The sequence below is a fragment of the Manis javanica genome, chromosome 10, assembly GCF_040802235.1.
Source record: "Manis javanica isolate MJ-LG chromosome 10, MJ_LKY, whole genome shotgun sequence".
NCBI classification, from domain to species: Eukaryota; Metazoa; Chordata; class Mammalia; order Pholidota; family Manidae; genus Manis; species Manis javanica.
The window spans coordinates 116,018,452-116,033,018 of record NC_133165.1 but is presented as its reverse complement, the minus strand read 5'-3'; the positions used below and the strand labels follow the sequence as shown (position 1 = coordinate 116,033,018).

At 46.2% G+C, this 14,567-nt stretch overlaps 1 protein-coding gene across 9 annotated transcripts in view; it reads right to left on the bottom strand.

The window, feature by feature from the left end:
- Nucleotides 1-14,567, bottom strand: part of PPARA (peroxisome proliferator activated receptor alpha) — a 62,731-nt gene that overhangs the window by 7,005 nt on the left and 41,159 nt on the right. For all 9 annotated transcript variants that reach the window (XM_037006772.2, XM_073214044.1, XM_037006771.2 and 6 more), the window contains 4 exons: nucleotides 10,513-10,673; nucleotides 8,828-8,966; nucleotides 7,861-8,063; nucleotides 1,476-1,923 (listed from right to left, as the gene is read on the bottom strand). In XM_037006772.2, coding sequence (XP_036862667.1) covers nucleotides 1,476-1,923; nucleotides 7,861-8,063; nucleotides 8,828-8,966; nucleotides 10,513-10,673 — 951 coding nt within the window. The remainder of the gene's footprint in view (nucleotides 1-1,475; nucleotides 1,924-7,860; nucleotides 8,064-8,827; nucleotides 8,967-10,512; nucleotides 10,674-14,567) is intronic.

The window sequence follows — 14,567 nt, the reverse complement described above, 5'->3', positions numbered from 1 at the left end:
AGAAATGAATCAGCTGAAAAGACAGCGGAGCGAGAACGGGAGGGAGGGTCGGTGTGCGCTGGACAGGGCGTGAGCAGCCCTGGAGGCCGCAGCCTCAGGCTTGGTGCAGGACGGGCCGCTGCTCCTGACCAGGCAGCGTCCCTGGGGAGGCTCGGCTTTGAGCCCCGGACTCCCTGGGACAGTCTCAATGGCATGTCCTACCCTTGGTCCAGAAAATACCCTCCCCCATCCATGGTGAACAGGTGTGGTTCTCTTCAAAGCTCCACTTGCTGCTGGGACTTTCAAAAATGGGGCAAATTATGTGGAATTTTCATTGTGTTTTTGGTTGTAAAATAAACACAATGATTTGGAACTGAGCCCACCCCCATAATTTTAATCCCATCATACAAGTTTCATGTATATCTCACTAGACATTTTTCTGTATCTAGGATTGACATATAATTGTAATTTCTTTTATAAAGCTATGATCATACTACATATAAATAGTTCGGCAACTGCTTTTTACCCATAACACTATGTCTAGAGTGTGCAAAGGACACTGATGGATTACATACAATTGCTTTGCCAGTTACGCTTTTTGCCCGAACATGACTCCCTCCACCTGACTGTGCCCAGCTGGAGTGGTAACAGGGACCTGCCTCGAGGGACTTACGGGGAGTCTGGGGGGTCGAGGCCAGCCCCAATTCTGTGGTCAACTTCCAGTAGTTTGCAGGGGCATTTGCCCAGTGGTCTCCCCAGGGCGGGGTAAGGTCAGCCGAGTTTACAGTAGAGGGATGACCTTCTTATACCCGGGGCAGGGCTATTTAAAGGACTATGACACTGAGCCAAAAATCTGGGTGCTTGCAGAGCCAGCTTCCCTGTAGAGAGGCCCAGATTTTCCTTCACTGGGATCCATTTCCTTTGGCAAAGCAAACGTTTTACTTGCTGCCAGTTAGCTACTGATATTTTTCATTATGAAACAGCATAAATATACCAACAGTGGCAGTCACTTGTACTAACATCTGTATGGCACTTCATAGATACCATCTGTAATGTGGACATAATACTATGAGAAAATAATACATAATAACATTATACACCATACCTTATGACACAATCATAAAAATATCTAATGTATTAGATATGTAGATATTATATTATATATTATATAATCTACAATAATTATGTAAAATATCTAATATATTTGGTATGGTTATAATTTATAATGATAAATAGAATGTGTATTTATATACAATTATAAATAGAACACATTCATATAATGTACAAATATTTATATGTAATATATGCTATGAAATGACATGATATTGGGGTATTTCTTAATTCTAGTCAGTGGCAGTGTAGGGGCTCCGACACCCTCCCACCCAACCAGCACCCATTCTGCTGCCCCATGCCTCTCACACTGGATTTACCACTACTGAATTCTTCAAAATAGGAGGCTATAAGTGATATGGCACCATATTAAATCAATAACTCACCTCCACAGCAAATTATAGCAGCCACAAAAAGGGAGATATCACTGTCGTCCAGCTCCAGCGCGTTGAACTTCATGGCGAAATCAAACTTAGGCTCCATGATATCACAGAATGGTTTTCTTAGGCTTTTTAAGAATTCACGAGTTATAAAACCATTTCCATAGGCTACTAGCATCCCGTCTTTATTCATCACAGACGACAGCATGGCAAATATGGCCTCATAAACTCCATATTTCAGCAAAGTGACTTGATCATTCAAGTCCAAGTTTGCAAAGCCGGGGATGGACTTGGCGAATTCCGTGAGCTCGGTGACGGTCTCCACGGACGTGTACTGGCAGCAGTGGAAGATGCGGACTTCCGCCTCTTTGTTCTGGATGCCGTTGGCCACCAGCTTGGCCACGAGCGTCTTCTCAGCCATACACAATGTTTCCATGTCATGGATAACAAAAGGCTGCAAGGGAGACACTGGAGTAAGTCAGGAGGTGGGTGACAAGCTGTCCTCTTAACTGTGACAAGCTGGTGAGTGGCCACCACACCTAAATCACCTGTGGAAGGTCAACGTATGTACAGAACACAATCCTCATCCTTGAACAACCGCAAAATCAGCTGGAGAGAAGGAGGCGTTCATAGATATACAGTGACAATGTGAACCAGCGAGAGAAGCAGTGTTGCCCGCTACCAAGTGGGGGTCTCATTGCCAAGGGAGTGAAGTACTGATTTGGGCAACGTAAAGCTAATGAGAAGATGAGCGAAGCACTTTCAATATTTTACAGTATTTTCTGAACTCTAAAATGTTACTACTAAAATAGTCTTAATTATAATAATTTTTAATTTTCCCATTTTATGAACGTCATAGATAACCATCATTATCTAATACTGTTGAGGAATAAATCTGCCCTGTAAATATATACAACTCAGAAAGCTGACATTTGTCTACAGCAAGTAGACGGTGTTAAACCGTTGCTCCCTGGGGATAAACTGGAAAAGCCTGGAGAACCCTTGTTTCCTTGTGCGTAAGGCTGAACCCTTCACACTGGCGCTCCACATTCTGGAACAAATGCCAGATACCCATGGCCACCTATATGTTGCCATACCATTTGCTTCTAAACCCACTGGTCCTGCCACCTTGTAAGGTTCTAGTAGAGGACAGAGATGGCTGGCCACTGTTTGATGCCACCATGCCTAAAGGCATCATCTATCTGGTGGGTCATACGACCAAGGGCACCAACACCCAGCTGGCCAGAATGCATGCCAGTCGGTCTGCAAATCCTGGAGTACATATATCAGGGCATAAGCAGCCCAGTGACTTTAAGAATCACCTGCCACAGGGCAAAACACGTCTCAGTGGTGCATTTGGACTCCTGGCATGCTGTGTCCCCTTATTTCTGGGCTCAGGAGAGCATTTTGGGGAATCAGGGCACAAAACCATCCTGAGGGCACCCAAGGGGTGTACCGGGCACCCGAGCAGGGTGGGTGTGTCGGAGCAGTCCAATGGTATTGGATCGTCTTTGAAACATCTAAATAGAGTTGGAATTTGCAATGCAGTGTCAGACAAGAAAGACTTGGTTCCACATCCAAGGAAAAGGGATTATTTTTTAAATTACCTGTGAATGAGTGGAAACATTCTGAGCACAAATTCAAAGCCAAACTGCTACACACCTCAAGTCCAATTAAGGAAGATTAAAACCATTTCTCTCCAGAGACCTTACAAGCAGGCCAGATTACATTGTTTTGGGAATGCTGGGGAGCAGTTGTGCTTCCTAGAAAGTCGGGGCTCAAATTTAAGGAATTAATATTTATAGGATGGACGAGAGAAATGTTTTTAAAGGATAGATGGCAGTCTTCTGAGTCCCAGAAAATACACTATTAGGCCACCTTGACTTTATTCAAATCACTGGCTTTTAAAAGTATCTTCAGTAGAAAGAAAGGTGTAGAATTTAAAACAGAAAAAAGTTCTGTGGTCAAAAAAATTCAAGAAACACTGAGTTAAATGACGTGGGGGCCTCCCAGAGCCTTCAGCAGGAGTGCGCCCTGCACATGGCCAGGAGCAGAGACGGGGGATGCTGGGGTCGCCGTGCGTTTGATGACAGAGCGTTTACTTGTCGGTAGAGCGCCTCACAGGGCTAGCGCTGGATCGGCTACATAGTTCACAGGGCCCAGGACCAAACGAAAATGTGAGGCCCTTTGTTCAAAATGATCAAGAATTTCAAGACAGTGACGACAGCATGAATGCCAGCGGACGGCCCTCCTAAGCGGGGTTACAGGGAAGGACACATGCCCACAGCGTGGGTGAGGGGCTGGTTCTATGCACAACCCGCAATCCTAAATGGAGACTTAAGTGGTAACAAATACTCCATTTCAGTTTTACAAAACTGTCACCTGGATTTTAGAAAGCAGGCCTCATTAACAGGCCAAATCAGAAGCCATTTAAATTCAACCAAGCCCTAACGTTGAGACACTGGTGTTAACTAAAGCTGAAGAGAAGCTGTACACTAGCCCATTAGAAAATTTGCCTAACCTTACTGATAAACATTCTTGAGAAGACTATTTTTAAAAATCCACGCAGCTTATATTTAACTTTGGAATGTACCTTTTCACACCGGCGGTCATTTCAAATAAAGCGCGTTGTAAAGATCTTAAGCAGCTCAGGGCAGAAGGCTGCTTAGGTTCCCCCAAATCTCTCCTCATCAAGACCAGAGGGCTCCCCTGACACACTGTCCTGCTTACACCTGCTGGTGCCCTATGCGTGTTAGTGAGGGTACTTACAAGAACTTGGCTCCAAAATACACAGAAATGGCATTTTTTATATAAAGTTAGGCAGTGCCATCTTTTAAGAAAAATTTAACTGTGAATTATTGGTAGAATTTCTTTGGGGGAAATTATTTAATAAATGTTTGGCTAGGTTTTCCTACATATTTATAGAGACAATATAAAATATTAAGTATGTTTTCCAATCTAAAGACAAGTTAAGCAGTAGGGGTCCTATGTCAATATAACAGGCAAGACCCCCAATGGGGCACAAGGCATCACCCATCTGAAACGGCTGTGCTGCCAGGATGGCACCCGGGAGGCCCCCGACCCAAAGATGCTGGAATTCCTCTTCTGAAACTCGTTTTAGACCCTGTTCTCAGCCACGCGTCAAAAACGAGTCTCCCTGCATCCTTTACTTTTTTTCAGACAGGACGCCTCACTCTGTTGAAATCGCAGTTGGCATTCCACCATGGCTACAACACACTCATGGTTTTGTCTCAGATTTAATTACGTTCTCAGAGGGCACAGATTTTTCCGTATCTGAAGATATGGAAAGACTCTGAAGATGATTCCTGACCATTCTGAGCAATGTGGGAATCTCTGACATGAACACAGACTGTCCCCTTCCCTGGAATTTTACGAACTTCTGATGCTTGTTACAGTCAACAGCAGTGTGCTACAGTATCATCACCTTATATTTGAATTGCTAAATCGAAATTGTGCTAATGAGTTGGGTTGTTTTTCTTAACCGAACACCCTCACCCATTTTTCAGAGGGGCAGCTAGCTTCTAAAACCAGAACCAGCTGAGCCTGAGAAGTGTGTGTTCACCTGGGTGCGTGTGTGTGTGTACATACATGTGCTCATCTGTGTGCACATTGACTGTGTATGCCCACATGTGAGTGAGTGTGCACGTGTGCGTGTGCAAACCCTTGGTTGCTGGGAAGCAAAAACCAGCAGGAAGATGCTGATGTGCACGCTCCTCAGAGTCTCATTTGCACCTTGTTGTTTTGTTAAGTCTTCTTGTGACATTCTTAACACCTCACACAGATTAGCATGTTTTCCTTTAAGACACAGTTGAAAAGCGCCTTTTTTGGAAGCTAGCTCAGAAAGGACTGCATTGCCCCTGTGCCTCGGCCCTGCTCTGCTCGTCACCCTCAAATCAAGGAGCAGTGAGTGCCCGAAGCGCTCTGGCCTGGAAACTCAGGGCCCAAAAGGTCCTGAGATCTCAGGGGCTCCAAGCAGCCCAGCAGATGGAAACAGATGTCATGTCCACCCCATCGCCCCTGCTCCTCAGCTCAGAGTGTCTTGGACCAAAGCAACGGAACCTTCTCAGCTTCCATGCAGCTCCTTCCCCCATCCTGGCTCACCAGCCCCCCAACGGGGCCAGGTCAGCCACAGACCTTCACTTGATCCCATCCCCAGGCCATGGACGTGGTTGGAATGCACGAAGGAATGGTCTACTGCCAGGATAAATTCCACTCCCCATTTCTAGCAAACCAGAGCCCTGCATACAAATTAAATATGTGTGCAGCACCTCTCTTTCCCCATCAGGGTGTCTGTCACACATCCCAGGCCCAAGTGGGTGAGCGTGCAGGGGCACGTACAGCCTTGCCGAGGCAGTGCCCGAGAAAGCCTCTCCTAGGCGGGCTGGGAGGCGAGCCCCACTCTGAGCTGAGGGCCAGGGGCCCCATCTCACTCCAGGTCAATGCCTGTGTGCTGTGCACAAGTTCATATTTTCACAGTCTGGTGAATAAATCTGTTTACAGCCCAAATTCATGAACCCCCAGCCCCCAAACATCCCCCTGGTGGGTTGGTGGGCCTTTCTGCAGCGCTATTAACGTCAGCCGTACCCTCCCCTGAACCTCCCAAGCCCGCACACAACTCAGCTGTTTGGGAAACAGACTCTGCTTTTCTGAACAAGTCCTGGGTCACAGGGAACCTCACTGAGGACCGTCGCATCGCCCCAGGTTGGAACTTTTGTAAAAAGGTTATGAAGTGGTGAGCACGGGTTAAGGTGAATGGGTCAGGGCCAAAGCTGGGAGACAGGAGGGCCACGCGGAGGACACAGGTGGGACGTGAACCCAGCTCAGAGCAAACGGTGTGATCACAGGCAGAGAGTGGGCGCCTTTCAGACTGGCGCCCACAGTACTCTGGTCTGGGGGCGCAGGGCAGGAGCAGGTGCCTGACTCCACAAAGAAGTCTGTTGTCCCTGTACAGCGAAGCCCCATCATAGACTATTACTGGCCTACCGTTTATTTCCTTGAGACCCACATGCAGAGCTCTGTCCTAGAGTTTCTGTGTGGGATCCCCAATGGCCCAGACTTCAGCGCCTGTGGACAGGGGTGACAGGCCCCTCCCAAGAGCCTGCAGACCTTGGTGGGGGAGGCAGAGGGCACTCTGTGGGAATTGAATTACTGTCACACACAAGTGTCTGCTTAAGAGGAAAGATGACTTTGGAGTTTGCTTTAAATTCTGAAAATCCATGCAAGAAATAGAGAATCTCAGAAGAACTAAAAAGGCCTGAAGAGTTCAAAATTTGGTTATTCTAATTTGGGGCTATAAAAATTATTTCTGGGTTAGAAGTTCAAAGTTAAAAGGTTACTCTGCTTTCAGCCTGGTGATCCAGGAAGGGTCTCATTTCTACAAGCCTCTGGGGCTGCCCAGCCTGGGTGTGGCTTTACCAATTCAACAGAGCTTGCCCGAACCCTCCTGAAATTCCTCAGCCTATTTAATTGGGGAGTCCACTGAAGAATTAAAAGACTCAGTAAAAGAGAGGTTTGGTTTGTTCATGAAAGTAAGTAGCTTGTGAAATACTTTTATTTTCCTGTGACTAAAAATTCCAGCTTGCATTTCCCAGTAAGGGCTGATTCAAGCTCTTCATTAGTACACATTAAACCTGTTCCACCATGCTCAGAGGAAAAAGGCAAAATATTTGTTTGCCAACCTTGGGCCGTCCTCCTCTTTGAATGCGACTCTGAGATTAGTTCTGTAATGGAGACAAAGACCTAGTGGCTCTGGGGGGGAGATAGGATGATGCCAGGTGGGGCAGGTGGGTGAATGGGGGGTCCACAAGGGGTCTTCTTCGTTGCTACTGAAAAAGCACAGAGCTGTCCCCAGAGACAATAAAGTTTCTGTGAACCCATGAGCCTTGCTAATCCCTGAGATGTCCTTGCCTTCTCGTGGAAGGAAAAGAACATGTGGGAGGTGGAGGGTGGGAAGGGAGAGGTTGGAGGGGGGGCAGTTTCAGGAGAAAGGATTGCCAAGAGCATGTCCCAAGTGGGAAGTGAACGGTTTCATTGTCCGGCACTAAAGTAGGGATTTTTAAAAATGCACTTAAGAAATGACCTGAGAATCTGGTAAACTATAACCAGATTTTTTGGTGTATTAATTGTATAGTCATTTTAAGAGCTTGGCTGCCAGGGGCTTTGAGGCGGGCGGAACCCAGAGGACAGGAGTGTTGCTCAGCTACACTTCAGGGTTTCTGACTGCGACCTTTGCGCTCCCTGGTCTGGTTTGCCTCGGGGGCAGACATCACTGCCAGGTAGCCACACTTGCCTCGGCTGTCCCCCTCGGACCCTAGCTGGTGGGCGGTGGGGACACTCAGACAGGACAGTGAACAGCAGCAAAGATGCCTACCGGGTTGCTGCTGGTTTTCCCCGCGAGGATGACCCGTGCCTTGACCTTGTTCATGTTGAAGTTCTTCAAGTAGGCCTCGTAAATTCTCTTGGCCAGAGATTTGAGATCTGCCGTTTCAGAATCTTCTATGTCGTGTTCACAGGTAAGAATCTCTGCCTTCAGCTTTGCTTTTTCGGACCTTGGCATCCGTCCAAACCGAATTGCTGGGGGTGAGAGAGGAACAGTGGGAACAAACAGAAACGAGCGGTGCGGCGCAGAACCCATGGCCAGCAGGGGCCGGACAGCGCGCAGTGGACTCAGCTAGGGACGGAGCACCTGCCTCTCGACGCTACTTGACTTTCCACCTTGGAGAGATGAAAATAAAACCCCAAGTCCACAAGTCCTGGACTTCCCTGTAAGGCTAGGTTAAAAGGCCACTGCTCATCTCATCAGCAGGATGGGCTTAAGGTCGCTTGTGGGCACTGGGTATGTAATCGATCCTCAGGTTAAAGAGACGACAGCGAGCCTTCGAGTGAGCTTGTATTATAATACCTTTTCCTTTTTCTAGAGGTAGACCAGCAACTCTTATGAACTAGTTGTTTTAAATTAAACCTTCCTGTAGTAATGGGCAGGCTCTAAAATTAGAGAGTAATTGAGTTTAATGGAATTTATAAAATGTTTAAGCTGTTTAAAATGGCACTTGCTTCAAAGGTAACAATACAAATATTGTGACAACCCAGTGACTTCTGATGGGTTTTAGAATCTTATATCAAGTCCTACTGCTGGGAGTTTCTAACGGTAATGCCAAGCGCTGTGTGGGACCTTGGCCACTTGAGACTTATTTTCTTAGGCCATCACGGTCACAAAATGCTCTGGCTTAATTATTAAACACTGCGGCGCATTCATTCAAAACACAGTCTGTTCCGAGCACACAAGGAAACTGAACGGAGACCTGGCCGGGGAAAGCGTGAGAGCCCGCCTCGCCTACCATTATGGGACATCCCAACCGAGAGGCACTTGTTGAATCGGCAGTACTGGCACTTATTCCGGTTCTTTCTCTGGATCTTGCAGCCACGGTCACATTTGTCGTAGGCCAGCTTTAGTCTGACGGTTCTCCGGAAGAAGCCCTGTGAGGGCGACAAGAGGTTTATTAAGAACTAAGGTTCGGCGCTGCTAAACCACTGTCACAGCCTTATCCATGTTTCTTCCTGTCCATTTATTCTCTCTCAAAATGAACTAAATTTAGAGAGATGGTTCTATAAAGTCTGATATAATTGGAACAAACGGAAAAATTTTGATTTCATGACAGGTAAAATGAAAAAAAAAAAAAAAGAAGCCAAATTCAAAGTAATTTGAAAATGTCCCCATCTGGCTTAGGAAGATACAACTGTGATCTCCCAAAGAGTTAAGTCAGTCCCGTTATAGTTACACAAATGTAACTTTTCCTTTCATTTAACATCTGTGTTTGTGACCAAAAACTTTCTAGGAATTTTTGGAAGACAATATTCACTCCCTAAAAGTAATGTAATCTGGGCCCTGCAGCAAAGGCCGCCTGACCAGCCTTCTGGGAGGCGGGCGGGTAAGACGACTTGCTCTGGATCGTTCTCTGTGCTCCCCAGGTGCTTCTTTATGTCTGATGCACCCAGTCCGACTGCCCGCCGGAGGGGGGACAGCAACTTCTTGTGGAATCTAAGAGGGAGGCAGTTCCCTCACTTGACCAGTCATCGAGGTTTCTAAAGAGGGAAGGCCAAGGAACGTATGGGGTATGAGGAGGCGTGAGAAGCGAGGGCTCCGGACGTCGGTGCCCGGGGACCACTGACGTGGCCCGTTCCACCTGTGGACCAGGCCTCCAGGCCAGGCCTGCTCCAGGCGGGCGTCCATGTTGCAAGACTGCAGGTTGCACAGCACACCCTTCAAGGCTGTGCCACTCTCCAGATTGGCAAACAAACCCTTCCAGCATGCACAGGGGAAGAAGAGTTTTAACCAAATATTCAGATTGCTCAATTTCCTATGTATCATGTACGTGAAATGCCAAGCCTAAGAATGGACATACAGTTCTAGGAGTTTGTGATGCTTTGGGGGGTGTTGGCATACAAAGTATGAGTCCCTCCTATAGTCATGCGGGAGAGTCACAGGAGGGCCAGTGACCCTGCGGGCAGAATGCTGGGGGACGCTGCCTGACCTCCTGCACTGCTGGCCCCAGGTCACACATGATTGGAGCTCCAGCAGACGAACATGAGAATGAAGGTGTCCACAAAGGCGTCCGTGGTTCAGGTGGAGACCCCGGACTGCAGGGAGCCAGGAGCAGCTGGGAAGGAAGCCTCCCCTGGTGTGGGCGATCCTGACATTGCTGGTCGCTGCGAGCACACGGCCCTATCTGACCTGGTGAGGACGGAACAGAAGTGGGCTCTCTGACCCCATGTTCAAATGACAGAATCGTTCTTAATGTGGTTGGTTTTCTTTGAAAAAACACGCTTCCTTAGGTTACTTACGAAGGACAGTCCAGCGATCTGTCAAAGCCTCTCTGAAGAGAAACGGCTGTTACTTAAGTCAGTTTCTTACCTACAACTTTTTGAAGCTCTTGTTAGAAATGACAAACATCTGCATATAAAATAAAAGGAACTGTTCATGTACCCTGGAGAGGACCACCTCCTCCTGCCGGGGCCACCGTACCTTGCAGCCTTCACATGCGTGAACTCCGTAGTGGTAGCCTGAGGCTTTGTCCCCACAGATCCTGCATTCAATGTTCAATGCTACGCTGGACGCCTCATCGGCACTGCCAGGAATCCCAGGAAAAGTGACCGATGAGGGACTTGACGCTGGAGAAAGGGTATCTAAGAACAGGAGGGGAAAGATGTATGAATATTCAAGGCATCACCATCCTACATCTAAATCAGGTTTATGAGGCTATGATTTCGTCTGTGAAGTATTTCTTGAGGCATCAGCTAGTGGGCAGAGCTCCTGTCCTGCGTTGGCCCCTGTCCTGGGCCATCCTACTGGCCCTGAGCTCCTGCGATTAGAATCGCGCTGGCATCCCAGGCCCCTGACGGGCTGTCCCGGGTTCTGGGCCTGTAGGTGGGGCTGCGTCACACACTCCCCATGGGGCTCCCCCAGCTCCCTACACAGAACCCTCTAGTTTGTTTGTTTCCTTCCCACTGGAAACAGTCTAAAAGTCCACACAGGCAGCAGGAAGAGTACACTCCAGGGAAGGTAAAAAAAGCTGGACTTTCTTAAAATCAACAATTCTGCTCTGCAAAAGACCCTGTTAAGAAAATGAAAAGACAACCCAGAGACTTGGAGAAAAACACTTGAAAATACACATCTGAGAAAAGAGCTGTATCCAAAATACACAGAGAAGCCTTAAAACTCAACAATAATAAAACAAACAACTCCTTAAAAAATGGGCAAAAGATTCGAATAAACACCTCATCAAAGAAGACATATGGATGGCAGGAAAGCCCAGGGGACAGTGTGCCACATCAGGGGTCATCAGGAAATCGTGAATTAAAGCAACAATGTGACACCACTACACATGTACTAAAATGGCTAAAAAAAACCCCAAAAAACTGACACCACCAATTCCTGGTGAGGATATGGAGCACCAGGAACCTTCATTCACTGCTGGTGGGAATGCAAATGGTGCAGCCCCTTTGGAAGACAGTTTCTTATGAAGCAAAACAGTATTAAGGGGATTACAGTCCTAGGTTTTTACCCAAACGATCTGAAAACTCACGTCCACACTAAAGTTACACACGAATGTCTATAGCAGCTGTATCCTTAACTGCCCAAATCAGAAGCAACCAAGATGCCCTGGAATAGTGAACGGGTTTTTGAAAAAGCCAGTCTGAAGAGGCTATGTACTATATGATCCTAAATATCTGACCTTTTGGGAGAGGCAGAACTACAGCAATGGAAAAGGCTCAGTTGCTGGAGTGGGTCAAGGTCAAACAGAGGCAGCACAAAAGTTTTTTGCAGTTGGTAAAACTATTCGCGTGAACATGTAATGGTGAATACAGGACGTTCTGCATTCGCCGAAGCCCACAGGACGTTTCAGTACAGAGTGACTGACCTTTGGTGTGTGCAAATCAACAAAAATAATTTAGGAGGTCCGGGGACCCCAGGATGCAACACAAAATGTGACAAAACAATCGAACTGTATCACCAACGTGTGAAACCACCTCACTCAGGGGCGGGGAGCGAAGGGGCTGACCTAGGTAACCTTGGAAATGCATGGGGCTGAGGAAAAGCAAAGGAAAGCATGCGTAACACCTCATGCTGGTTGAGAAAGTCGCTCCCCATGAGGTCTGGGGTAACAATACTGCTACCATTTGTACAGGTGTACTAGAAACAGTTAATTAAGTGAGGTGGGTGGTGGCAGCCTGGCGTCTCACTGCTGGACAAACAAAGGGAGCGGGCAGGAGGATCCATGTGGTGTGGGTGAGAGCGCAGGCGTCAGTGTGAACTCACATCTAGCTTCACAGAGATACAGATGGCTACGTACAGAAACATTTACATATATACACATATAATGTATGCCAGAGCCTAAAAGAAAAGGTCCAGTCGCAACCTGAATGGATTAAAGGGAACAACACCCAGGACTCACACAGGGTCGGATATATTCCCATCTAACATAAGCTTAAGCACAAGGCCTGGAAGGATCAAAGGTTTTCCAGGTAATTCAGCTGTATCCCCTAACAAAACTCAAGAATATTTATGGGAATACAGAAATGCTCAGCACCAACAAAGCTCACAGTGCATGGCATCCAAATAAAAATTACAAAACAACAAAGCAGAAAAACATGGCCCATCATGAGGAGAAAAAAAATCAATGAGCTGAAACTGACCCAGAAATGACACAGATGATAGAATTTGTAGACAAGATATTTTGAAAAGCTGACTGTATTCTAAATATTGATTAAGCCGAGACAAACTGAACATGTCAGGTAGAGACTGAGGAAGAGGAAAATCCAAATCAGACATCTAGTGATGAAAACTGCAATATCTGGTACAAAAAATATGGATGGGACCAGCACCAGATTGGACATCGCAGAAAAGATTAATAAACTTAAAGACGTAGCAGGAGGAACTATCCAAAATGAAACGGAGAAAAGTAAGACTGAAAAAAAAACCCAGAAAAAACACACAGCTTCATATGTGGAATCTACCAAGCATTTATGAAAGAATCTCAATTCTACAGAAATACTTTCAGGAAACTTCAGAAGAGGGGAGTACTTCCTACCTTATTCTGTGAGGCTAGCGTCAATCTCATATCAAAACCAAAGATTTTACAAGAACAGAAAACTAGAAACAATTATCCCTCATGAACATGGATGCAAAAATTCTTAACATGATTCTAGCAAGTTAAATCCTGCAGTGTAGACCTTATGACCAAGTAGGATTTCTCTCGGGAATGCAAGGTTAGCTTAACCTTTGAACATCAAACAGTGCAATTCACCTTATCATCAAACTAAAAAAGAAAAATTACCTTTGATTATCTTACTAGATACAGGAAAAGTACTTGACAAAAATCCAACATTAATTCCTGATAAAAACTCAAAATGAGGATTCAAAGGGAACTTCAACTAATGAAGGGCATTTATGAAAAACTGAAGTTAACATCACACACAGTGGAGAAAGACTGAATGCTTTCCTCCTGAGGTGAGGAACAAGACAGGGATGTTTCAGTACTTTATTCAACAATGTCTTAATTCTAACCAGCATAATAAAGCAGGAAAAAGAAATACAGGCATCCAGCTTTAAAAGGAGGAAGTAAAACTGTCTTCATTTACAGATGACATAATTATCTGTGTAGAAAATCCTAAACTATATAAAAACTACTAAAACTAATGAATGAGTTTAGCAAGGGTGTAGGTTACAAGATCAACACTCAGTGAATCAATTGCATTTCTATAAATAGCAACAAATGATCAGAAATTGAAATGTAAAAATACCATTTACAATGGCATCAAAAACATGAAACACTCAGCAATAAACCTCACAAGAAACGTGAAAGACCTGCACACTAAAAACCATAAAACTTTGCTGAGAGAAATGAAAGAAAACTTAAACCAAATGAAGAATCAGGTTTTGTGGCTTGGAACACTCAACATTATTATGATGTCAATTTTGCTCACATTGATCTAGAGAGTCAATGCAATACAATAAAAATTTCAGCAGCCTTTTTGGGTAGAAATTGATAAATTGATTAAATAAATATAACAATGAACTCAAAATGTTGACCTTGGATTCAGTGAGACAAGGACATGCACACACAGTGGCTCACACAGTGTGGGGTCGCCTGGGCTATGACTGTCACTGTCACTGTCACTAGCACAGGCTGGCCACAAGGCGACCTACCTGGGCTCCGCAAGGTGGCCCCACATGGCAGGGGCTTTTCCTTGCTCCCTCCTTCCAGCTTCTGGGAGCTGCTATCACCCTGCACATTTGTCCCCTTTCCCCAAAGCTCATCCCCTCTGTGATGTGTTATGAGAAAGGAGCTAAAACTTGACCCACTCACAAAGGTCACCACGGAGGCTGCCCAACCATGAAGGTGCCCAGAGTCCACTAACCCGTTACCGTCTCAGGGTCTCACATGTGCCACACAGTCTGTGCTTTACCAAGTGGAGCCACTGCTGGCTTTCCAAAGGGACACTCCCGGTGTGACAAAGAGCATGGCTCTGAAGCCGGCTGAGAAGTGCGGGGTCAAGTCTGGGTCTCTTTCCAGCTGT